This window comes from Chelonia mydas, chromosome 24 (genome assembly GCF_015237465.2).
Source record: "Chelonia mydas isolate rCheMyd1 chromosome 24, rCheMyd1.pri.v2, whole genome shotgun sequence".
In the NCBI taxonomy this organism is placed as follows: Eukaryota; Metazoa; Chordata; order Testudines; family Cheloniidae; genus Chelonia; species Chelonia mydas.
In genome coordinates this window covers 8294528-8319402 of record NC_051264.2, presented here as the reverse complement: position 1 = coordinate 8319402, position 24875 = coordinate 8294528, and the positions used below count along the sequence as shown (strand labels likewise).

Genomic DNA, 24875 nt, shown 5'->3' with positions numbered 1-24875 from the left:
AATAACACGCGGACTGTATGGCGCTCTTCAATGCATTTTCAGCGAGCTAATTAAATATATCGGGGTTAAAACTGGCTTTCCGAGTCCTTGGCCTACTACGGCCCGTGGGCTGGATCCGGCCCGTCAGGGCTTTGGATCCGGCCTGCGGAATTGCCAGCCCTGTGGTGAAGTGGGGCTAATACAAGTTCCCTGTCTGCCCTGGCCCCGCGCCGCTCCCGGAAGCGGCCGGCACCACGTCCCTGTGGCCCCTGGGGGAGGGGGCCTGAGCCCCCTCTCGCACTCTGCACCCCAACCCCCTGCCCTGAGCCCCCAGCCCCCTCTCGCACTCTGCACCCCAGCCTGCCCCAGGGAAATGCTGGGAACAATGCAGGCCCTGAGGGAATCAGCCCAATTGTTCCTGGGCTGGGTATGGCTGCTACAGCATATTGGGGGGCAGAGGTGAGAGCAGGGAGGAGGAAGGCAAATCAAGATTCCCAGGTTCAATTCCCAGCTCTGGGAGGGGAGTTGGGCCTAGTGGTCAGAGCAGGGGGGACTGGGAGTCAGGACTCCTGGGTTCAATTCCCAGCTGTGGAAGAGGGGTAGAGATTAAAGCAGGGCCTGGGACTCGGGCATGTCCTGTGCTCTAGCCCAGTTTGAATGACTTACAGTATAACTTGGAAGCAAATCTCTGTGCCTCAGTTTTCCCCTCGCAGGGGGAGTGTGGAGAGGGTTAACACCTCTGACAAGCCTTGAGCTCCTGAGAGACGGCCAAGAACAGTCGTCACACTCCGCCTCTGAACACCCTGTCCCCAGTCCAAGGGCTTGTGGATTTGGGCCTGCTGAAGAGAGAGAATCCAGCTGGGGAGTTTCAAGCTGGAGGATGAGGGCTGTTTGCAGACATGTCCAGTGAGCCAAGCTGGCCTCCATCCCTGGTGCAGGGAGCATGTCAGAGGGGGAGCTGGAGTGCTCTGGGCTGTGGCTATTCTCTGTGTTGTATGCCCCCGCAGGGAAGCAGCGTATGTTAGAGCAGCCCTGAGGCTGCTCTAACTGACCCCAGGGATCGGGCAGGGCACAGCTCCAGGATACAGGGAGCAGAAAGATGGCTTAAAGTTCACAGCTACCGTCGTGCCTCCTCTCCCCACTCCCGGCCTTTCATCCCTGTCCCTGGTGTGGGAATGGAGCAACTGAGAATCATGGTCTGAGGGCTTCTGCTGTGTGCTGGCACCCAGGCCCGGGAGTCAATTTCCCCCTTAGACAATTAGCCTCCCACCCAAGCACACAAGTGACAGAATTCTCCTGGGATGCAATTAGGGCTAAATTCAAATCTCGGCCAAGCCGGTATAAAATGCAGGGGACAAAATCCCCCAGGGGGCCCCAGCCAGGCTCCAACTTCTCCAAGGAGGTAGCGGAAAACTGCAGTTGAGGAAAAATGACTCAGGAGATGCACGCGTTTCACAAGCCGGGCCGAGGGCCAGGAGCAGCGTGATGGACCAAGCCTGTGGCTTGTAGCTGGGCTACCAGGAGGAGAAAGGGACCGTGTGCATACAGCACCTAGCCCCGGGACCGGGGGGACTACGGGACTCCTTCAGGACCCACATTGCTCATGCAAAGCACTGGGCTAGTTGTAGGCAGGAGGGATCAAACCTGGGCTGTCTGCTAAAATAGACCCCTTTAGCGCAAGTCCAGGAGCTGACTCATCAACCTCGCTGTGTGACCAGTGCTGCCCCTCGAGGGACCCTGAACGCCACCCCTGAGCGAGCGTGGCTCCCAGCGTCGTGCCCGGTAACTTGCCACAAAAATATCGTCCATGCCCGAAATTCCTTTGCCCCCTGGATTCCTGGAGCGGTTTCGGTTTACTGCACCAAGGAGGGAAAGCGATTTGGAAGGGACAGACGGACCATAAACATCCCCGGCTCGGATTGTGCCAGGGGGCCTGGAGATCTGCCATTGCAACGCAGGTGCTGTTTGCCCAAGGAGGGATGCTCTTGACCTGGCTGCGCAGCCCTGCAGAGAACGCGGTCGTACGTGGGGCTCTAGGGCAAAGCGGCCATCGTGTAGCAGAGACGCCGGCGCTTTAGCTGCTACGAGCCAATATCTTTGGAAATGATTCCAACAAAACCCAGGGCAAAGGAATGAAAGTTCAATTCCTGCGTCTTTGTGTCAGCCCTGGTTCCCTAGGCTGTGAGGCCAGGTCTGGAGTTACAGGGAGGCCACCTGGTAAAGTTGGTGGGGAATATAAATTATTCCCTGGCCCATGTATCTTGGGGAGGGTTGTCTAGTGCAGGGGTTCTCAGGACAATTTTTTTGGTGGCCTCAGAGTGTGGCCACCAACTCTTGCTGGTGGCCGCCCCCACACTTTCCCCTAAAATACTTAATTAGCTTTAGCAAAAACAAATAAATATGCATATATACACGGCCAACTTGTCGTAATTTATTTGGTGCTATCTAGTAAGTCTGTTGTGAAAAGTGATATTAACTAACATACAAGTATCACTTTTCATAGCAGACTTACTCAGCCCTGGATGGGGGGTCAGGGGAGGCAGGAGCCCAAAGCCCTGCAGCTGGAGCCTGGACCCTGCCACTGCACAGCCAGAGCCCGAGGCCCCCGGGCAGAGTCTGCTGCCCCGCCACCCCATTGCTGTAGCCCAAAGCTTAAGCCCCAGTGCCCCGGGAAGGTGGGAAATTCACTGGCTGCCTTCTCCTCCAGCATTGTACCCCAGGTGTCTCCAGAGGAGGGCAGGGTCCAACCCCTGCTGGCGGCCCCAGCAGTCAACACCAAGGCAGTGCATCCGGGAGCAACAGGGAGTCGGAGGGGCTGCTAGATTCCTCCCCCAAGTCACAGCCCAGGAGGCCGTGGCCGCAAGACAAGACCCTGGTGGCCGCATGCAGCCACGGTGGCCACATTTGAGAAACAGACTCTAGTGTTTAGAGCAGAGATGCACGTCAGAATTCCTGGAGGCTGCATGGTCTAGTCTATTCCCAGCTCCACTGTGTGATCTCAAGGCAAATCATGTCCCCTCTCAGTGCCTCAGTTTCCCCAATTAGGTGTTAATACTATAGCTTGTGAGCCCTCTAGTGGCACTCACAGTGTACTATGTTCTGAGAAGCTTTCGGAAACCAGCCAGAGCCACCTGCTCTGTGTAACTAGGCCTGGCCCATTCCTGTATAGTGACTGAACGCGGTTATTTAGGCCCCAGCTCTGCCTGGGTAGCTTGTTCATAGTGTTGTAGCATAAAGAGCAAAGGACACAACGCCGCCCTGCTCCGTGCCTCGGTTTCCCCATCTGTAGCATGGGGATTGTGCTATTTACCTGCGTCAACGGGTTGTCATGAGGTGTAACCCCGTAATGACTGTGATGGGCTTTGAGCTCTTTGGCTCGCGGTTGCTATAGAAGTGCGGAGTGTTATGTATTGCTCTTGACGATCTGGTTAAGCATTAGACAAGACTTTCAACCACAGTGGTTTTAATAGATTGCATTTAGCAGCACGCTTGGTTTTTGCCTGACATGAATAATTCACTGCAGATTGAGAGGTTGTAAAAGGGTCGCGGGAAGAGGGGAAAGATGAACATTTTGTCTCCCCTCTGGGAGCCCATTAAGGATCTGGGTGATTTCAGGGACAAAGATGACTCCAGGCCTGGCAAAGACGCTTCCAATTATTAACCCTCCCCAGTTTACCCCCATCATTTTATAGCAGAACTGCCAAAACCCCTGATAAATTGCCCCGCTCGGACAGTTCTATTATTTTCTGCCATGTTGTGAGAGCTGTTCTACTCCAGGGGAAGGAGCCATGATTTTACAATGTCCCACAAGATCCTTCCTTCTTTACCTCGCTGCTTTAGGACACATCCTCTCTCCACAGCTCTGGGACATTTACATTTTCCCCCCATGCTTCCCAGCCAACACACCTCAAACCTGACCGCTTCCTGGAGTAAGGACCATGGCTCATCCAGTTATTGAGATGTGACAGCTGCCCCCTGGGAACTTCACCACGCCCCACTAACCTCATTCCCCAGAGGTCCCCACCTCTCCAGCCCCTGCCAACCTAGGCGGGGTTAGAACCAGGGACCTAGAGATGAAAGGCTTCATAGTCCAGGCCCAACTCCCCACGCCACCAAGTCCATAGTCTCTAGCTTCTGCCTTAACATGTTATCTTTACACCAAACCTGCACCAGGATCATTGCCAGGTCCCTGAGAGTCGGCCAAAAAGGTCAACTATAAACGATCTCTGCTTCATGCTGACCACAAGACTCCCCGGCCCCCCGCGCTGCTACACAGGTGGAGCGTGGTGCTGGCATCGGCAGCTCACAAAGATGAACCACTTTTGTAAGTTCTCTGCATTTTTCGTTTCCCGGTTTACAAAGCTATGGGGGCCTGAGGTGAGAAAATGGCCCCCCCATCACATGAGTTTCGTGGCAAACTTGCCACCGCCACTGCTGCGCGGCTTGTTCCAGGCCGCATGGGGATAATGAGGGATGAACTCGAAGGTGGCGTGATGCTTGACCTTCCCTTTGCTCTTGCTCCAGAAGAAGATGAAGATGAAGCAGACGGTGACCGAGCTGAGGAATGGCAGGATGCCCATGGCCAAGACTCCCACCAGCGTGCCCACGTCGATGAGGGACGTCTGGAAGGCCTCCGAGCGGTTGGAGAACAGGAAGGAGTCGTTGCCCAACTGGGCGGAGGGCTTGCTCACGAGAAGGTGCGCCAGCAAAGTGTCGTTCCCTGCTACGTTGCTGGCAACGCAGTGGTAGGTGCCGCTGTCCTGGGCTAGGGCATAGTCGACCTCCAAGGTGCCATCTGCAAAGACCCTCATCCGCCCCTTGTGGTTGGAGTCCAGGCGGATGTTATGAGGCGAGACCCAGTAGACGGTTGGATGTGGATCCCCTTCGCCCTTGCAGCTCAAGGTTGCTTTGCCCCCCTCTTCCACACTCACCTGCTGAGGGGTCTTGTCTGGGATCTTAGACTTCCTGCAGGTGAAGTGACTGGGCAGGAGGACGTCGGAGAAGTCCTTGAAGACTTTCCCTTTGACCGTTGTGGGGCTCGCGCAGGCGGGCTGCTGCCCTCCGAAGTTAAGCCTGCGTCGCCTTCGGATAATCCATAGGAGCCGGCAGTCACAGGCCAGGGGGTTCCTGTCTAACCGCAGGATTTCTAGGTTCCCCACCGAGTGGAAGACCCCTTCTTCCAAGGTCCTCAGGGCGTTACCAGAGACATTGAGCAGCCGGAAGTAGTTGAGTCCTTGGAAGGCACTGGTGGCGATGGTGGCCAGCTTGCCTCCGGAGAGGTGGAATTCCTGAAGGCGCGAAAGGTCGCTCAGCCTCTTCCCATGGATCACCGAGATGGGGTTGTGGGAGAGATCCAGGTACCGGAGATAAACCAAATGCCTGAACGCCTCGTAAGGAACGGCGCTGAGGTTGCACTTGGTGATGGACAAGGAGGTCAAGTTCAGTCCCGAGAGGCTGCGGGGCTCCAGCGTCGCCAGGAAAGGCCAGCGGTCGATCTCCAGCACGTTCAAACGGTGCAGCCTCCGGAAGGAGTAGTTGTGGAGGACACTGATGTTGAGCACCTTGAACCGGAGCTCCACCAGGTGGGGAAGCTGGGAGAGGGCGAGCTGGGGCACGCCCGTCAAGTTGCACTTCTCCAGGGTGAGCTGCTGCAGACGGAGGAGCCCGCTGAAGGCTTCCGGTGAGATGAAGACCAGGTGGTTGTCCCCGGCCTCCAGCTTCCTAAGGTTGAACAGGTCTTTGAAGGAGTGGTCCAGGAAGATGACGATCTTGTTCTCGCTGATGTCAAGGATGGTGAGGTTAGGGAGGCCGGTGAAGATTCCAGGCGGGACGATTTTCAGCTGGTTACTCTTCAGCCGCAGGGTCATCAGCTTCTGCAGGCTGTTAAAGGCTCCAGGCTCGATGTTGGAGATGATGTTCTCGCTCAGGTCCAGCTCCTTCAAGGGCTGCAGGCGGGAGAACATGCCCTGGTGCAAGGTCCTGATCCGGTTCTTGCTCAGGTCCAGGAGCTCAGACTCTGGGGGGATCCCGCCCGGCACGGTGGTCAGGCGCCGGCGGTTGCAGAAGACAGACCTGTCCTGGGAAGAGCAGTGGCACCTGGAAGGGCAGCTCCAGCTGGATCCTGTCAGGAGGGCCTCCAGGGCAAGGAAGAACAGGGGATGCCAACAAGCCCAAGAGAAGGGAGAGTCTAGGAAAGGCCCAGCCACCATCTTACCTGCTTCCTGCAAAACAAGAACATCCCATAGTTAGAGAACCAAAGCAGATCTACACCTAGACAGCAGCTGGCCACGGGTGCCTTGGGAGAGCCATGCAGCAGGCCCATCTATCTAAGAGCCAGACAGCACAGCGTCTTGAACCTAACACTGGTGCAGGGCTGGCTCTTTGTTTTTTCACCATCACCATGGCGTCTGGCCAGGGCAAGTCACTGTGCTATCTCCCAAGGACCAAATCTGGGCCCCAATTTGCCTCCTGACCTGGTAGCAGGAGAGGGTCGGCGTTTGACTCTCTCTCCCTGCAAGGATGCGCCTAAACTCACAATTCCTCCACAGCACCTGATACGCTTGCAATCCGTTGACCTCAGAAACACTTAAAGGAGGAGAGTCCCCCGTGGGCCCAGGAGGAGAAAGGGACTTGTCGAAGGTCACGCAGCACATCAGTAGCAGAAGCCAGGACTAGAACCCAGGTTCCTGAGTCTCTGTCCGGCCTTCCACCCGCTGGATCGCACCACCGCTGATAAAACCTTTGTCTTCTGGAGAATGTCAGCTAACCCACAGCAGAGCTGGCACTATCAATGTGATTTAAATGCCTCTCCGTGCTGACATGCACACCCAAGGCTGTATTTTATCCTCCCCCCCCCCCCCCCCCCCCCCCCCGCCATGTTGGAAGTCCCAGTTAGCATTGCAGGTGAAGGACAATGGATCTCGCTCAGCACTGAAATTCAGTGGCCCTGGGATATGATGTATTATTTTTAAAGCAGAGGTCGGTGCCGGGAACTTTTCCAGCCTCGAATGATTTATTAAAATGCAAGTTCCCCTCTAACGAATGCCCAAGGGGTAGAAAACCATGTTCTCCACAGCTGCCGTTCGACAAGTTTGGAAGGCTTCAGAGCATAAATTCCTGCAGCACTGATGGGGGAGGCTACGATTTAGTCCCAGAGGTCGCAGAAGTCAAAGAATCCGTGACTTCCAGGGACCTCCGTGACTTCATCCCGTGGCAGTCAGGAGCTGCAGGGTCCCCGCTGCCAGTGGTTTTTTTAAATGCAGCCAGGTACCCCCGCAGCTCCCAGCTTCTGCGGGCGGGGGGACCCTGCAGCTCCGAGCCAGGGCCCCCGCAGCTGCCCAGCCACCCTGGGGACCCCGCAGCTCCTCATGTTGTCATGCATATTTTTAGAAAAAGTCACAGACAGGTCACGGGCGTCCGTGAAATTTTCTTTATTGACCGTAACCTGTCCGTGACTTTTACTAAAAATATCTGTGACAAAATCTTAGCCTTACTGATGGGTTTTATCCACTGTCGGTGTCGTACCAAGCATCGTGAAAGGACCCGGTGTTGGCAAAGAGGCCGCCATCACCCATCCTCGTCACTTGCCGCAAGATGCCTTTCGATGGTGCGGAGCCGTATCTGTCTGATCCCAGGGAGGGAGCTGTCTCCAGGGACCGGTGATCCAGCTTCTTTCATTTTTGGCCAAGGCTACATGGGATCTTGTCGGGCAAGTGAGTGACCTGAGACTGAATCCCAGCTGGGAGGGCCGGGGAACTGGGCTGGAATGTCTGCCCAAGCTGGAAGTTACCCCTGCTGCTGCCGTGGAGATGCCCCCAGGGATTAGAGCTGTTGCTAGCCTGTGCCTGGATCTGGTGGGAATGAAAAACCGGGCACTCGCTTTTCCCAGATGGGCGAAAAACCCTGCCCCTCTCTCGGACGTGGCCCTCGACCAGGGGCACTGCTGCTCCTGGGGGAATGCAGAAATAGCCTCTCTTGGACCAGTGCCCCATCTAGTGTCTGCCACAGGGCGGTGCAACAAACCCTGTAGTGCCGGGATAATCTGCCCCCTCCCCTTCCCCAACAAAGGGTTGGCATTAAGCCCTGAACAAGGGGTTTCTATCCACAGCATTGAGAGGGATGCTCTGTCCCAGCGCACACACCCCATTCCCATGGCAGGGGGTTTGGCTGCTGGGCGTGGCAAAGGGTCTCCTCCAGCTGGTAGCTGGCTTTCTCCCAGCCCTTCACAGCAAGGTTAGGTGCCACCAGGCAGCTGTGCAAGAGTGCAGACTTGAACCCAGGTCTCTCCCATGCCAGCCCAGCGCGTCAGACACATGCCCCTGCCACGTTGCATGCCATTTCCCAGAGATGGGCAGCTTTTGTCATTTAATTCCAACCCGCCTTTCCAGCCACCATCCGGTGTGCTCCGGGAAGACACCTTACCTTTAATCATGACCCTGGCGGGGTGTCTGTGTGCACGGCCAGCTCAGATCGCAGCAAAGAGATTCCGGTTTGACTCCCCCGCTTCCCCAGGGCTCCCGCTGGCCACGCTGTCCTTCTCACAGGTCATGGCCCACTGGGGAGAGAGAATCAAAATGGTCGGTGACTTGTCACCCCACCGATGGAGACGCCCGTCAGTAAGAACTATCTGCAAGGGAACTGGCTGGTTCTGTAGGACGGGGGCAAAGATACGCTCAGGCCCCTGTGAGTGTTTGTCACCTGCGCCCCGGGAGGCTGAGCCCCTGGAAACAAAGCAGGCAGGGATCTGATGCTGCAGCCTTAAAAACCCCAGGCTTTAAGGGCTGCTACCATAGCCGCAAGCAGGAGGGTGCATTGCAGAAACACAGCTACTACAGAGGCAGCATGGCCCAGTGGTTAGAGCCCAAGCCTAGGCCTGTGGAGATGTGGGTTCATCTCCCTGCTCTGCCACCGACCGCCTGTGTGACCTTGCACAAGTCACTTAGCCTCCGTGCCCCCCTCTGTACATGGGGATAACAGTACGACCTAGCTCTTCCCCCCTAGATCGCCAAGTGTGTTACAAAGGAGGTCAGTATCATTATCCCCATTGTACTGATGGGGAAACTGAGGCACAGAGAGGTTAAGGGACTTGCCCACGGTCCCCCAGTGGCAGAGCTGAGACTCAAACACAGGTCTCCTGAGTCCCAGTCCAGTGCTCTATCCCCTGAAACATCCTGTCTTCCCCTGTGATCAGAGAACCCAACTGAGATCCAGACCCCATTGTGCTAGGCGCTGCACTGCCACAGGGAGGGACAGTCCCTGCCCCTGGCACTTGCTGTCCGAACAGACAAGACAGGCCAAGAGTGAAGGAAATGGGGGGACTGTAAGAAAACAAAAAGTTGAGGCTCAGAGAGACTAAATGACTTGTCCAAGGTCACACTTGGGATCTGTAGCGGAGCTGGGAAGGGAACTCAAATCTCTTGGCTGGTCGCTTGGCGGGTTAGACACAAGACCCTGATTTCGCTCTAATGCCAGGTCATGGTGCCTAGTGCCCATTCTCTGCCCCATGGTATATTCACCAGCTGTATCTACCACTGGCCCCCAGGGGATGATTGCCTCCCTAACCCATATCTTCATCTTCCTGGCTATTCAGCTTAAATTTACCTCTCCCTAACTTCATCCCGTTACTCTTCCTCCCCTGGGCCATCCCAAGCAACTGCCTCCCCTTCTGCCGATACTTCCCAGCCACTTTGCCCTCTGCTAGCACCTTCCACAAAGCACGTTAGAAGTGTACCTAGACCTGCTGACAAGCAGCCTCTTCTGGGGTGAGGTACGGCAGCCTATAACAGCACGCAGCAACAGCCTGACAGGCAGGAGAAGGAGACCGTCTATAGCAGTGGTCCCCAAACTTTTCAGGGTCACGCCCCGCCCCTTACCTCTATCCAGCCTCCCCTCACCTCCCAAAGCCAGGGCTGGGAGCAGGGCCCCAGCTCCGGGGGGAGGGGAATGCAGACAGGGGCAAGGGGGCCGAGGCTGGGGCCTCAACTGGGGGTGAGACTGGGAGCGGGAGCAGGGCCAGGGCCGAGAACGGAGCCGCAGCTGGGCCACAGTCGGGGGTGGGTATGGGCATGGGCCGGGAGCCGTGGCTTGTGAGCAGGGCCGGAGCAGAGCTGGGAGCAGAGCAGGGCTGGGTGGTGCTCCCTCCCCACCTCCCATGGGGCTGGGGCTGGCCTGGATCCTGCCATGCCCCCCCACCCCCCCCGCGAACATTCCTCCGCTCCGTGCCCCCCTAGGGGAGCGCGCCCCACATTTGGGAACCTCTGCTCTCTAGGCAGGGCACTATTATTCAGGCTGGAAGCTAGATTTTAGCGCTCCTTGTCTAACAGTGGCCAGGGCAATGCGGAGACGGTAGTTATGTGCTCACGCTTGTACGAGAGCTAAGAGATAGTCGCATCTCCAACCCAGAGGCCTGGCTGGCTTCCTCCTAGCCTGCCGGCTGGCAATTCTCTGTTTGCAAAGGCCGGGACGCTGTGGCTCTCAAGTCAGGCCAAGGAAAGCAATCTCCTTTGAGTGCCCCTGTGGCATCTTGCCAGCACATGCATTAAAACGCAGCCATCAAAGCAAGGGATGATTGAAAAGGGGGAGAACATTCATCATAGAGGTGGGGGGGAGGCTTGGAAGGGGTGGGAGGACAAGAATTCATTGGAATGGGAGCTGTTGCCTTTCCCTACTCGACTAGGATGTCATTGGTGAAATGAGGTCTGGCACGCATGGCGCTTCCTAATGTTGTCTTTCTTTACCGGCTAGAGGACAGAGACAGATCCTGACCTCCGTGACGCTGGTGTAAACTCAGAGTCACTCCAGCAGGGCTACTCCGGGTAGATCCTGGCACACCAGAGGAGCAGGACTGGGCTGTAGGCATAATTGAAAGGTGTCAGTTTTGTCCCCTATTTTCAGAGAGGAACAAGGACTGCAAATCCCCTGTACAGCTTGGCTGGAGTTTAGCATCTCTCCACAAGATGTTCTCAGAGAGCAGAGGCGGCCTCCCTTTAAAAAACACTATGTTCAGTTCTCTTAGATTCCCAGGGCTCAATAATCTTCTACCAATCCAATTTCCACGTACAGAATCCCCTTTGCAACGGGATCCGAGTTCCACTCAATGCTGGTGAAGTCTTCCAGCCATGGAGCAACGACAATGCCCTCGAACTGCAGCTGCTGGAAGAGAAAGGGCATCTCTCCTGATGTCGTGGCCAAATGCTTGCCCATTCTGTCTGCTGAGAACGCTGGCGGGGGCTTTATTCCGATCTAGTCTCAGTCTCTTTCCAATCCTCACTTGTTGTGGTGTCAAGTTGAGTTTAGATTGTACAGACGGTAGGAATGGGACAGTGTCTCTCCTTGGTTTTAGGATAAAGAAATATATATATGTGTGTGTGACAAATAAAATATGTTGCATTGTTGTGTGCTGCCGTGTTCCACCCCAGAACAGACTGCATTTTGGTGCCAGGCAAAGTGCATTTTTATTCTTGGACAAAACTTCCGGAGACTTGAATGGTAGAATTGCCTAAGTAAGGACTGCAGGATTTGGTCATCGTTTGCAAAGCTATTTTGGATCCTTCAGGGGGAAAGAAACCCTGGGGAATTATTATCCCTTACGGCAGCTAACTCAGTGGCGCAGAGGAAACTGGCGATGGAGCAACAGGAGGGGGTGAAGGCTAAGTGAGAGAGATCCTGCATCTTTTCTTAGCAATTAACTCCCAAGGTACGACAAACCCACCCAACCCTGGGGGAAGGACGCTTAAGCTACATCTGTCCTACGCAGCGCATGCCCACATAGCCTCCCAGTGTATAAATGCAGCGTGCACCGACAGAGGGAGTTTTTCTGCCGGCGTAGGAACACTACCTCCCTGAACGACATTAACTAGGCCGACCGAAGCCGTTTTGTGTGGGTATAGTTGTGTCTACACCGGCACAGGGTGTCACCGTAGCAGGTGACTATTTCACATCCCTGCCCGACACACCTGTGCTGCTGTAAATTCTAAGTGTAGACCAAGTGTACAGAACGGAAGAGATTTTCCAGTCGAAACCCCCCCAAGAGAAGCCGTCAATTTCTCGCCTACTCGTTTTGCCACAGGGAAGGCCAGTGCTGACGGGCTGAGAACAACCGCTGCAAACACGATCTGGCCCAGGGATCATTTTGTGCTGGCAACACAGGTTTAATTAGTGTTTTTTTAAAAGGCCTTTTTCAGTAAAAACACAGCCCGAGTGTCCAAGCTCAGAGCTGCCAACTCCTAAGTAGCCCCAGGAGGCAGATGGATGGTGATTAGATTCAGAGATCTGAGCAGAGGGAGCTTTAATCAGGCTAATGCAGGTGTGTTGGCCAAAGAGAAAAGCGGGTGAGGGGCGGACGGGGGCAGAAACTGCAGCGCAAAGGAAGAAATGAGAACTTGGTACTGGCTTAGACCCAGCGGGCCGACTCTGCCCGGGGATTCTGCAATGGGCCCGATTCTGCCCGGGGATTCCGCAACGGGCCTGATTCTGCCCTCCATTAGGCTTTGCACCCATGTCGCTGAGCTACCTCTTGGGTTGGGAACAGAGAGAATTTGCCCAGCAGTGGGTTTAAGCCGCACCGCCAGTATCGACGTGGGGCTGACCTGCCAGGCGGAGCCCATTTGCTGCTGGTGTTTAAAACCATAAATGAAGGATAGAGAGCTGCTCGCTCTCCATTGACTCAGCGGGGTGAGAGCCTGGCTGGTGAGGGGTGTGTGAGGCGTTCATGATACGTCTTCGCTGGAGGCTAAGTCGGGCGGTGCCCTTCCCCCCTCTCCTGTCCACACACAAAACCATCTCCCCCAAGTTTGGTGCTTCCAACCCCAGGCTAGCTGGCCTGGCCGGGGCTATAAATTAGAGCTCGGGTCCCCCTTTCACTTGGGCTGGGACCCTGCTCCCTTGGCAGTGAGGATGCAGGTTACAGCCCTCCTGTGCCTCCCCACAATTGCCCTCCGTGTGCCTAGAAGCACAGACAAGTTCTCCCCCAATTGACCAGGGAAGAATCACAGGGCAGCTCCACTCAGAGCAGCCCAAAGCACCATGGGATGCACCCCCAGAAGTCCACAGGGGAACGCAGCACCGGGGAGGACACAGTAACTTGGGCAGGGCTTTGCCGTGCGGCTGCTCATGCCTGGTCTGGGCTAATCCAGGTGCCCAGGATAACACTGCAGGGGTCTATGGTGAACCTCTGTTTGCCTTACCCAGGCAAGGAGCCTTCTTCAAGGGGAGGGTGGAATTCATCTCTGTGACGAAGGCCCTGCAATGCTGTGGTCCTATTTGTGGGCGTCAGCATGTCCGGAGTGGTGCTCCACCTTGGATTTCATCTTGAGTAACGAGAGCTCTGCAAAGACCTCCTGCGCTCTGAATCAATCCAGGTAACCTTTAGCTTTCACGGACCTTATCCAGCGCTCAGGAACGGCTGGCACGCACCCATTCACCCTCCCACCACCGCTCTGAGCCCACAGCCTTGTTCTCCAGAGTCTCCGCTTTCATTTTTTAAGAGGTCAGGCACGACTGGGAAGAAACGCTTTGTTCGCTTTTTTGGAGGTTCACCGATGGTCTGCGGGGAACTTGGGACAATCCCTCGGCGAGGTCTGAATTGCCCTGGTCACCTCGGGGAGGAGCAAACTGTGATGCCCAGTGATGAGAATTTAAACATCAGCCCAGTCAGCCCTTCCATTCCTGGCGTGAGAGCAGGGCGAGGGACATAGATCGGGACCATCTAGTGTGCGCGGCGTCTCGTTTTGTGCCCCAATTGGGTAAGGTGCAGGAGGGGCCACCACTTATTTCCCCCCCCCAACATGGGAGGAGCTGGGCCCAAGGAGACACTGTCAAGCCCCACCAAGCATGAGCCAAGCCCAGCCTGGTCGGTGGCAACACAACCATATTTTGAATATCTGCATAGACTCTGTTATGAGTGGGGTCTCATTTTGGTGACTTGTATGGGTGGAGCTTATTTAGTGGGTGGAGCCTGGAAAGAGTACCGCCCCCACCCACCTGATTTTACATAGCCGCTCCAGTCATCTAATACAACTCCTGATTGTCGCCTAGTAGAAAGATACCCCTTCCCTATCAAATAACTACTCCCTGTCTGATCTAGGCTGAGCAGATATCCCGATGTTATCAAAACTGTCCCGATTATTAGGGGCTTTGCCTTATATAGGACCCTATTACCCCCTCCCCCACTTTATTCCCTCCCCCGGTCCTGATCTTTCCGACTTGCTATCTGGTGACCCTAGTCTGATCCCATGTACACTGAGCTTTGCCTGGGGGCAGTCATGCCTTAGAAGTTCTGGGGATTTATGAATATGGCCCCAACCCATAATTCTCTGAATAACCCCATTAACCCCTTGATGAGCACTATACTACAATACCAGAGAAGCTGATAGATGGACATGTTGGGGTGTCACGGAGTCCCCGGGTGATGCTCTGGAACTGCTCCCTATGAAGCCAGTCAGGACTATGGGGAAGTCTCCTTTCTGTGAGCAGGCTGTCTTCAGGACACACAGCTCACACAACTTCCACCTTCCTGGGTCTGACCTCGGAGCATTCAGCATCCTCTGCCCCTCCGTGCGCTTCCCACAGCGAGTCCGCCCAGGCTGGGTCCTGGGGAAGCCAGAGGGTCCTGCCCCCCAGCTCCGCAGTCAGATGTGACTCTCAGCCAGCCAGTAAAACAGAAGGTTTATTAGACGACAGGAATATGCTCTAAAATAGAGCTTGTAGGTGCAGAGAACAGGACCCCTCAGCCGGGTCCATTTTGAGGGGCAGTGAGCCAGACAACCACATCTGCACTTCACTCCATGTCCCCAGCCAGCCCCAAACTGAAACTCTCTCCAGCCCCCCCCTCCTCTGGGCTTTGTCCCTTTCCGGGCCAGGAGGTCACCTGATTCCTTTGTTCTCTAACCCTTTAGCTCTCACCTGGCAGGGGGAAGGGCCCAGGCCATCAGTTGCCAGGAAACAGGGTGTTGGGCATTCTCTGTGTCCAGACCCCTGCACACACCTGCCCTCTAGGGCTCTGCAAGGATCATACACCCTTATCCCACCACCTAAATACTTAAGAACTGCATAGGGGAAACTGAGGCACCCCCACAATATTCAGAGGAAACATTAAGAACAGTCCCGCTTCGTCACATGGGGTCCCACTGAAAACCCCACTATTGCCACCCGCCGTATTCAGAAAGCATGAATCAGGCCCTTAAACAAAATCAAAAGAAAAGGAGGACTTGTGGCACCTTAGAGACAAACCAATTTATTTGAGCATAAGCTTTCGTGAGCTACAGCTCACTTCATCGGATGCATACTGTGGAAAGAGTGGCTCAAAAAGCACGAGTTGTTTTTGTTTTTTTTTTAATAAATGTCGAATGCTTTTGATTTGCGGTCTGCTTCGTGGGCCTTTTGGGGGCAGGTGTTCAAGCTTTTCTCCCTAGTCAGGGGGCTGGAAACTTGCTTTTAAAAAAAGTTTAAATAAAAGCTCCCAAAAATCACAGCTCCAGGAGCTGGGGCTATCAAACCTCAGAACATTGTGCAACTCATGGCATGTGCCACGTACACCCCCCCCTTGTGGCCAGATGAGGTACTGCACATTATTCCTGCCATCTGGGTCGTCAATAAGTAAAGGATCCAGGCAAGGGGAAGCCAAAACAAACTAACAAAATAAGAACAGGAGGACTTGTGGCACCTTAGAGACTAACCAATTTGAGCATAAGCTTTCGTGAGCTACAGCTCACTTCATCGGATGCATTTTCCACTGACTGCATCCGATGAAGTGAGCTGTAGCTCACGAAAGCTTATGCTCAAATAAATTGGTTAGTCTCTAAGGTGCCACAAGTCCTCCTTTTCTTTTCGCAAATACAGACTAACATGGCTGCTACTCTGAAACCTAACAAAGTAAGTACGTCCTCTTTACGATCTCAGGGCAGGGCCTTAGCTCAGGATTCTGGTGCAGAGCTCCCAAGCTTAAAGTCCACAAAGTCTTTGTGTCTGGTCTGAGCCAGAGCCCAGTCCCTGAAGTCAGCACGGGTTCCATAGTCCTCTCTCTTGTTCAGCTGCTTGTTCATATAGCCCAGTCCAGCCTGTTTTGGCTCCAAGCCACAGCCTGTATCTTAAAAGGGCAGATCATAGAATATCAGAGTTGGAAGGGACCTTAGGAGGTCATCTAGTCCAACCCCCTGCTCAAAGCAGGACCAATCCCCAATTTTTGCCCCAGATCCCTAAATGGCCCCCTCAAGGATTGAACTCACAACCCTGGGTTTAGCAGGCCAATGCTCAAACCACTGAGCTACCCCCCCCCCCTTCACATGGGGGTGTTTTCTGGAGGAGCCAGAAGGTACGGCCTACCCCAGTTAACTAGTTTTTTGTCACTAGGGGTATTTGAATGGGAAAATAAGCAAGAAGCTGGGGAAGGGTCAGTCCTGTCAGGTATCAATTCAGGGTGATTCCCACCAAGTCAGTGGCGTTCCTACAGCTTTACTCCTTCTCCACCGACAGTCCCACGCAACACATTCACTCAGAAACAGGAGTGACTGTTTAAGGATGGAATTAGTCAATTAATTAGATACGCTCAAATTAATTAGAATTAATAACGGAACGAGGCTAGAGTCAGGATCTGAACTCTGTATCCCAGACTCTCCCACTCCTCACCCAGTCACCTCGTTAACGTCCAAGGGTCTGATCTTACAGCTGGGGATCCTCAGACCCTCACAGATCCCCCTGCACAGGGGGTCTCATTCACCCCGTTTTACAGACAGGGCACATTTCAACCCATTAAGAACGACTCACCATTGTTTGAAGAGCAAAGCTGGGGAAAAGAACCCAGGAATCCTGACCCTACAACCTTGCCTCCCTCATTAAAATACCATAAGATACATTACGTCATTGGAAGACCGCTCAACAGCTCGCCTGTGTCGATATCACTTATAATTAGCACCTCTCGGCCAGTCACTGAGTTGCCAATAGTGACTTCACAAGTTCTGGAAGGTTATTAATGTTCTTTCATTTCCCAGAACTTCGGGAACACCCCTCAAATACCCGCCTCTGTCTCACACAAGAGGATCTGACGCACTGCGTCCATGCCAGCAGCTCCCCGGGGCTGTACGATCCTCCTGCCATAACACAACTGTTGTCTGAATGGTCGGTCCAGCCGCGGGGTTGGAAAGCCGCCCCCTGCCGGCTGGCCTTTTGAATCTGGCCAGTCGGCCACCCAGGGGTGGCCGGTGCGATGTGAATGAGGCTTTGTTATTTAGTATCGGCATCGCAGCCGTACCACCCCCTGAGCCAGCCCTCAGCAGCCACCGCCTCGTCCCAACCGATGGGAATTCTCAAACCGCGCCCGGCCTGGTGCCGCTAGAGCAAACTGCCTCCTCCGACTGACCCGGTCACTACAGTTCCAAGATGTTCGCTCATTAAGCAGGAGCAGTAAGTGTTTGATCCAATAATTCCCGCGGAGGCTAGTCGAAGGCCCTTATCTGGCCCCCCTCACTGTAGTATCCGAGTGCCTCGCCGTCTTTGTTGTATTTATCCTCATGCACCCCTGTGAGGTTGGGAGGTGCTGTTATCCCCATTGTACAGATGGGGAAACTGAGGCACAGAGCACAGGCGGGCCAGATACACAAAGGGATTTAGGCATCACCGACACGCTCCTCACTGTGGCTTAACTTCGTACGTGCCTGTAGACGATCTGACTTGTGCGCCCCCTCGTGGCTGGGCTTAGCATAGCAGCGCTGTCCTCTCGAGCACCCCCTGGCAATGGCTGCTCCAGCGCTGCAGAGGTCCCATCTGGTGACTCAGCCCACCGGCCAGGTCACGGTTTGGTGCCACCCCTTTTGGGGGTCCAGGAAGCCCAAGAGAAAGATGCAACAACCTGAGTTCTGCTCCTCGGTCCCACGGGCCTCACAGCCCTTCCCTCTGGGTTTTCCGCCGTCCTTATCCCCTGCTCACAGGCCTCACGCCACCTTCCCCAGCGGCTGGTGGGGGAAGCCCAGCCCAGGCTCTATACTGGGGTCCGGACCAGGGACTCTATAACCGGCAGCTGATGTCTGCCCCGTCAGACCCCCTGCTGCTGCCTCCCTGCCGTAGCCTGTCAGCTGGCCTCTCCCACAGCCTCTCTAGGTTCACCCTTCTCTCCGGGCCAGAACCCACAGGGCTCCCCTTGGGAACCCCCGAAGTACAAACTTAACGCAGCTACTGCCCTCCTGGGGCTTGACCTTCGGCCTGACCCTCAATGAAGCCCACTGGAAGCCCAGATCCTGGAGGGCCCGGCCAGCTCCCCGGCCAGCCTGTGCGCCCTCCAAGGCCGAGAAAGGGATTGTGGAATTCCTTCCCTGCAGCACCTCCTGGTCCCTGCTGCTTCTCCCCGGCTCAGCCCCTTCCCCAGCCTCCTGGTGCAGCCAGGGAGCAGAACCGGCCTCTCAGGCCCCCATTAACCCGTTCATTGCTAGAGCGGGGGTCCCCTCTCCCCAAGATTTCTTCAGTCAGGCCTGGGCCAAGCCGAGTCCTGACCCCGCCCCTCAACTAACGAACTGCTCAGCCCCCGGGGTGATTTTCAAATGAGGCGATTCCCCACCTGTCTGCCCTGCGGGGCGCGATCCAGTCGGCGAGCGCTGGGCACCCCTCGCCCGAACACAAACCACTGAGGGGGGCGATCAGACAATGAGACATGTCTCTCCCCCCGAGCTGGTGGAGGAATTCAGCTTCAGATCTCTGCTCCGTCTGATTTGGAGCAGGGGCTTGGACCCAGCGTCTCCTACATGCTAAAGGTGTACCCCTAACCACGGGGCTGTTGCGTATTCTCACAGCTCCTCCGCCCCCCATACCTCTGCTTTGCACTGCTTCCTAGCTTATGCAGTTCCCCAGTGCCTGGGGATGCCTTTCCTCGGCGCCTAACTCTCCCCATGCAATGCACGGAGACGGAAGTCCCCTGTGTGAATCTGGCCCGAAGTGACTTGCTCAAGGTCACCCCGGAAACCTGTAGCAGAGCTAGGAATTGTACCTGGTTCTCCGAAGACCTTAGCTAGCGCCCTAACCACTAATGCATCCTTTTCATCTCCGGGGGGGTCCCAGATCCCAGCAGAAGGAGCCAGCTGGGAAATGACCCCCTGGAACTGGCGACCTGCAGTTTATGACAGCGCACGAGAGGGACGCATTTCTCCCAGAAATCCAGGGACAGCACAGAGCCACCAAGGATTATTGACCGAGACAGGATTGCACATTAGCGACTGCTTTAAATAGCCAACCTTGGCACGACGCTGCATTTACATCATGAAGTTTGATCGGTGCTAATTATAGCCCAAGCGAAGCGAGTTTGCTGCTTTTTATGATGCCGCTCTCCATATGACAGTTCCTGGCTTTGCCTTGAAACCAGCTAACACCTTGTTATTTGCACTCAGCCCTCAACAAGCTGCGGCAGCGCCCAGAGAAACTGGCTGAACTCCTTTAAAGGGCCCCGTGGCCAAAGACTTGTAGCGCTCCCACAGATCTCTGCCCCGTTGAAGATTTCCGGACACTAGTTACCCTCCAGCTGCCCAGATTTTGGTCTCTCTGTGTCCCAATGCAGGGACAAGGGGATGCCTAATGAAATGAAAAGAAGGAAAGATCTTTTCACCCAATGTGTGACAAGCCTGTGGAACTCACCGCCACAGGAAGTGGCTGAAGCCAAGAACTTAGCAAGATACACAGAGGGACTGGACATTGATATGGATAACTAGAAGATCCAGGGTTAGTGTAGTTATTGCTAACAATCCCTTTGGCAGAGATATTACCCCTTGTGCTTCAGAGCTTAAGCCAATCTCTAAGGCACGGCTGATAGCAGCTGGTGCTGGCCAGCGTTAGAGACAGGGCACTGGACTCGATGGCCCTACCCATCCTTACTCACACCTTACTCCATGAATAGTCTGGTTCAAATCAATTGGATGAGGCTGTAGGAGATAACTGGGTTTATTTAACACATCAGAACCAAATATCTTAACTCAATGCACCCGCCTTTCCTTCTGCACAGCTGAATTTGTGGCTGATCAACATGTAAATGCCGGTTATTTTTAAAACCCGCCGAGCCAGCCCCTCAGCTGAGGTACACTGGCAAGTCAGACTAGTAGGTGAGTGGAGCCGTGCTGGTTTGCAAAGATTGAGGGTCTATCCCAATGTGTTAGGTTTATCATCCTCTGGATTAACACTAAAGACTTATATATTCTTCCAGCCGGCAATGACATTTAGCTCAGAAATGTGCATTAGAAATTAGGATATTCACACACGGTCTTAGCCTGTGCCCTTACAAAAAAGAAAAAGATTGATTAACAAGAGGCTAAAGAAAAATCACCCGGCTTCTCATCCGGAAAGGCATTTGATTAAAAGCAGTAGCACATGGAAGTGTTTGTGAAGTCTCTGTGCTATACTGTAGCAGGCAAAACAACCCATTCTTTGCAGAGTTGCTGCTAAGCATTTTAACTCAGGTCGAACTTGATAACATCCTTGCCCTGGATATTAAAAACGTATTGAAAAAGTGATCAGTCTGCAAAGCGCCAGACGAAAACATCGACCAAGCCTCCCGGGAGAATTTAGCCAGCATGCAGTTTGGCGACAGGCAACTGGAACCAGCGTCTGCTCTCTGTTTTAAGGTAAGCCCTTTTGTGTTGGAAAAGCTGGACCGGAAAGGGCAGAATTGAAAAATCGGGCTGCACGAGTGAAATGAACCAGCTGCATTGAAGGAACAAGATTGCATCGCTTTTCCTCATGGCAAGCTGCCCCATTTCAGGATCTCAATTTCTACAAAATATTGACCCGGCCGGCATCTCTCTCCTAAGCCATTGGAGTTCCACTCACTGATGTTTTTCAGAAGGGACGGCTGTGATCTCTGAGTCTGACATGCCGGTGACAGGTGGGTCCCAGGTCATGGAACAAGCTGGGTTCTGTGTTTTCTAACCCTCTCCATAATTTTCAGCGATGCTCTGACTGATACCAGTCTTTTTGGCTCTGCAAGGGATCTTGCAATGCAAGTATCCCCCCTTCCCCCGACCCCTCCGTGCCTCCACCTAGGAGCCGGAGAGACATGCCGGTTGCTTCTGGGAGCCGTGTGGTGCCGGGTAGGGAGCCTGCCATCTCTGCCCCAACCGGACTTTTAACAGTCCGGTCAGCGCTACTGACCGGAGCTGCCAGCGTCCCTTTTCGACTGGGCATTCCGGTCGAAAAACGGACACCTAGCAACCCTACTTAGTAGTCCCTTTACCAAGTCTTCCCTGAGATCTGCGGTACTCAGCATCTCGCAGGATCGGGCCATCCGCTCCAAGGACCAATCTCCCCAAAGTCTGGGCTTTTCCAGAGAGAAGGACACCCCCGAACCCACCCCCACGCCCTGCCACCGTAGGCTTCGCAGCGACATGCTGCTGCCCCCATTCCCAAGGCAAAACCCGACCAGGAGGCGAAAGAACCGTTTTGCAAATCAGTTGCCTTCCTCCCATTGCTAGCAGGGTCAGCTCGGGGCGGCTCAGAACGCAGCGCCTTCAAGCCTCTGTCCATCACGAACCGGTAGCAGAGGGCACCCGGCAGCCTCTTACCTGGAGCATCTGGTGCCTGCAGGAGCGAGGATGCTTCTGGGTTGCATGATGACAGTCGTCAGCGGGTGTCTTATCCCTGCTTTGCTCTGCTGCTGCCTTTCAACCACGTGGCTCTCACTTTTCCCAGGCAATGTGCCACGCCAGGCGAGCTCGCTTGTCTCATGGCTGCTGCCTGCAGGGAAGATTTCTTCATACAGAAACTCACTCAGACAGAGATCAGCCCCCGCCCCTGCCCCTATATCAATGGAAAGGGTGCCAAAAAACGGAAGGAGGGACAGGGAGGGAGGCTGCAACGGGCCTGCTGCTCTGGGGCTTGCCTGCAGCATGCACAGGGCAGAGAACCCACCACTCTCATTGACTTCTGTAGGTAAGGTCATCAAGGGTTCACTGGGTTACGCAGAGTATTATGGGTGGGAGGCATGCTCCACACACACCCACTTAGTTCCTGTTTGGTTAGTTGCATAAGGATTCCCCCAATCCCCTCTCCCCGCAACTCTCTGTTGTGGTGCAGTTAAATAAAGCAGCAAGTTCCCAGCCTGCAGTCCTGGGAGTAGACTTTCCCCCCGCCCCCTTTTTTTTGCCCTTATTGGTTGGGTTGCCAACTTTCTAATCGCACAAAACCGAACACCCTTGCCCAGCCCCCTGTCCTGCCTCTTCCCCGAGCCCCCACCCCTGCTCACTCCATTCCCCCCTCCCTCGGTTGTTCACTCTCCCCCACCCTCATTTACTCACTCATTTTCAGGGGGCTGGGGCAGAGTGCAGGGGGGGAGGTGAGGGCTCTGGCTGGGGGTGCTGGCTATGGAGTGGGGCTGGGGAGGAGGGGTTTGGGCTGCAGGAGGGGGCTCCGGGCTGGGGCCAAGGGGTTCGGAGTGTGGGAGGGGATTCTGAGCTGGGGCAGGGGTGCAGGAAGGAGTGTAGGGTCCGGGAGGGGACTTAGGGCTGGGGCAGGAGGTTGGGGTACAGGGTGCGGGCTCTGGGAGGGAGTTTGGGTATGGGAGGGAGCTCATGGCTGGGGCAGGGGGTTGGGCTGTGGGAGGGGGTGCAGGATCCAGGTGGCGCAGATCTCAGGCAGCTCCCAGAAGCAGCGATGTGTCCCTTCGACTCACGGAAGCATGACCAGGCAGCTCTGCGCACACTGCCCCCGTCCACAGGCACCACCCCTACAGCTCCCATTGGCCAATCGGAGATGCAGAGCCGGCGCTCAGGGTGGGGGCAGCGTGCGTGGAGCCCCCTGGCCGTGCCTCCACCTAGGAGCCGGAGAGACATGCCGGTTGCTTCTGGGAGCCATGTGGTGCCAGATAGGGAGCCTGCCATCTCCGCGCCAACCGGACTTTTAACAGTCCGGTCAGCGGTACTGACCGGAGCTGCTAGCATCCCTTTTCGACTGGGCATTCCGGTCGAAAAACGGACACCTAGCAGCCCTACTTAGTAGTCCCGTTACTAAGTCTTCTCTGAGATCTGTGGTACTCAGCATCTCACAGGATTGGGCCTCAGTGAGCCAGCAATTCTTTTTTAAACCCTAAGACGGCCGCTTGTCAGCCAGGGGGATTCCCTTGTAGCAAAAGAGAACGTGACTGTCACCTTTTCCTTGTTCCCACTGCAGCTCTGTTGTTGCTGGCCTGGCATGAAATATCAGCAGTGCCAGGGCTGAGCCCCGACACCTCTGGGCTTGGCAGTTCACAGCCCCGGCACCTCTGGGCTTGGCAGTTCGTAGCCCCAGCACCTCTGGGTTTGCTGCATCCATTCTGAATGTAAAAAAAATTGCTTGGGGCCTGGCACCTCTTTCATAGCAAATTAAGCACTGAATCTCAGCGCAGCTAAAGCCTATGAACACTGCATTGACTCATGTTGCAGTTGCCAGGGTATGAAGAGAGGGATTGGAAGGGTCAACATCTACCAGATTGGGAGTTGGTGCCCCATAGAAAGGGTGACGTTAAAAATACGTGACTAATACGATCATGATTCTGTAGGGCCTTTCAGCCTAGAGTGCTTTCTGCCCAAGAATCACTTCCACGGGAATGCAGCCACCTCGGGGGTGGAACGCAGCTGCTAACAGCACACAGCAACGCTGTGCCAAAGTTCAGGACAGAGCAAGACAAATGCCTTGGTGTGTATAGCAGCTTCATGCTAGGGACTGAAGCTCTGAATGAGAAGGGATCCCAACTGTAAACCTTTAAAACATGATAATCAAAAATACCCTCTAGGCTGTTCTCGCTCCAAAGTGGGGTTGTGTGGCAAATATTGATTTCTATTTGACTTCCTGGGCGCAGAGAGGGAAAAGATGGTTAAACCAGAGGAGTAGGGCGCAGAAAACCTGGCTTCAGCCCTTTGCTCTGCCATCGACTCACCGGATGGTGCTGGGGAAGTCGCTGCATCTCGGCGTGCCGCAATTCCCCATCTGTAAAATGGGGATAATGTATGTTTCTTCCACCGCTGATCGCAAGCTTTGGAAACAGTCTCCTATGGTATGTGTATGTATCGCACCTAGCGCAACAGCACCCTGATCTCGGTGGAAGCTAAGTGATGCCATAAGCTACTCCGGTACCTTGTGCTAGGCACTGTATAAGAACCCGAGGAGAATAGTAATAAAAATATAGGACTAAAATGGTGCTTTTCTCCCCATAAGACACTTCGGAACTGTTGTTTTCCTCCTTAATCTTTGATATCTCAGGGATGTATTTTCCTTGTAGAATATATCCCAGCCCTTTAGTCCTTAACGAGCACAAGGGCCTTGGACAGAGCTGAAGATGCTCAGTGCAGAGCTCACAAAACTGGTTTGAACCCCCCGGGCTACAATGTTTCCTACCACGAAGTCGGCAGTGTACTAAAGTGCAGAGCTGAGCGTGGCTGGACATGGGGTCTAAGGCTGCCACAATGACGCTGCTGTGGCAGGCGCCACCAGGTGGCGCTGGGATGCATGGTCTTCCAAGTTCATTGTTCTTGGCGCGCAAGCAAGGTTTTAGTCTTGGGATTTGAATTTTCCAAATGGCAGGTGTTTCAATTCTCAACCAGGATGGTGCATTAAGTTAGCTTTTGTTACTACTCCATTGCATTCACCTATGTTGCATACATACACACGGGGGGAGTTGGTAGTGCACCCTATATTTACATTGTCTAACGTTTACCATTATAATGACTTCTTGCTATGTTTTCTTTGAGAGGCTCGTACACCTCCATTGTTTGCAATACACCTTTGCTACTCAGCAGGGTGAATGCCCTCAGGCAGCCTGGCAAAATAACTAAATATTCTCATGCTGTACTGAGAACTCCTCGGAGGTGCAGCATGCCCTTCTCTGGGGGCACCACATGGGGCAGGAAGCAGGCCAGACTCCCCAGTAAATATTTTCCCCACATCTAGCATGTGACCCC

General features: G+C 54.6%; 2 protein-coding genes across 2 annotated transcripts in view; both read right to left on the bottom strand.

Annotated features, from left to right (window-relative positions):
- Nucleotides 1-3428: 3428 nt before the first annotated feature.
- LINGO4 (leucine rich repeat and Ig domain containing 4) lies at nucleotides 3429-21701 on the bottom strand. The gene is made up of 3 exons (XM_007068111.4): nucleotides 21507-21701; nucleotides 8401-8533; nucleotides 3429-6200 (listed from the first exon to the last, which is right to left on the bottom strand). Exon 3 carries the CDS (start codon nucleotides 6186-6188, stop codon nucleotides 4377-4379), a length of 1812 nt encoding a protein of 603 aa, XP_007068173.2. The 5' UTR covers nucleotides 6189-6200; nucleotides 8401-8533; nucleotides 21507-21701; the 3' UTR covers nucleotides 3429-4376.
- Nucleotides 10637-24875, bottom strand: part of RORC (RAR related orphan receptor C) — an 87307-nt gene continuing 73068 nt past the window's right edge. Inside the window, exon 12 of the transcript XR_006287364.1 lies at nucleotides 10637-10650. The gene's annotated coding sequence lies outside the window, so the exon portion shown is untranslated. The remainder of the gene's footprint in view (nucleotides 10651-24875) is intronic.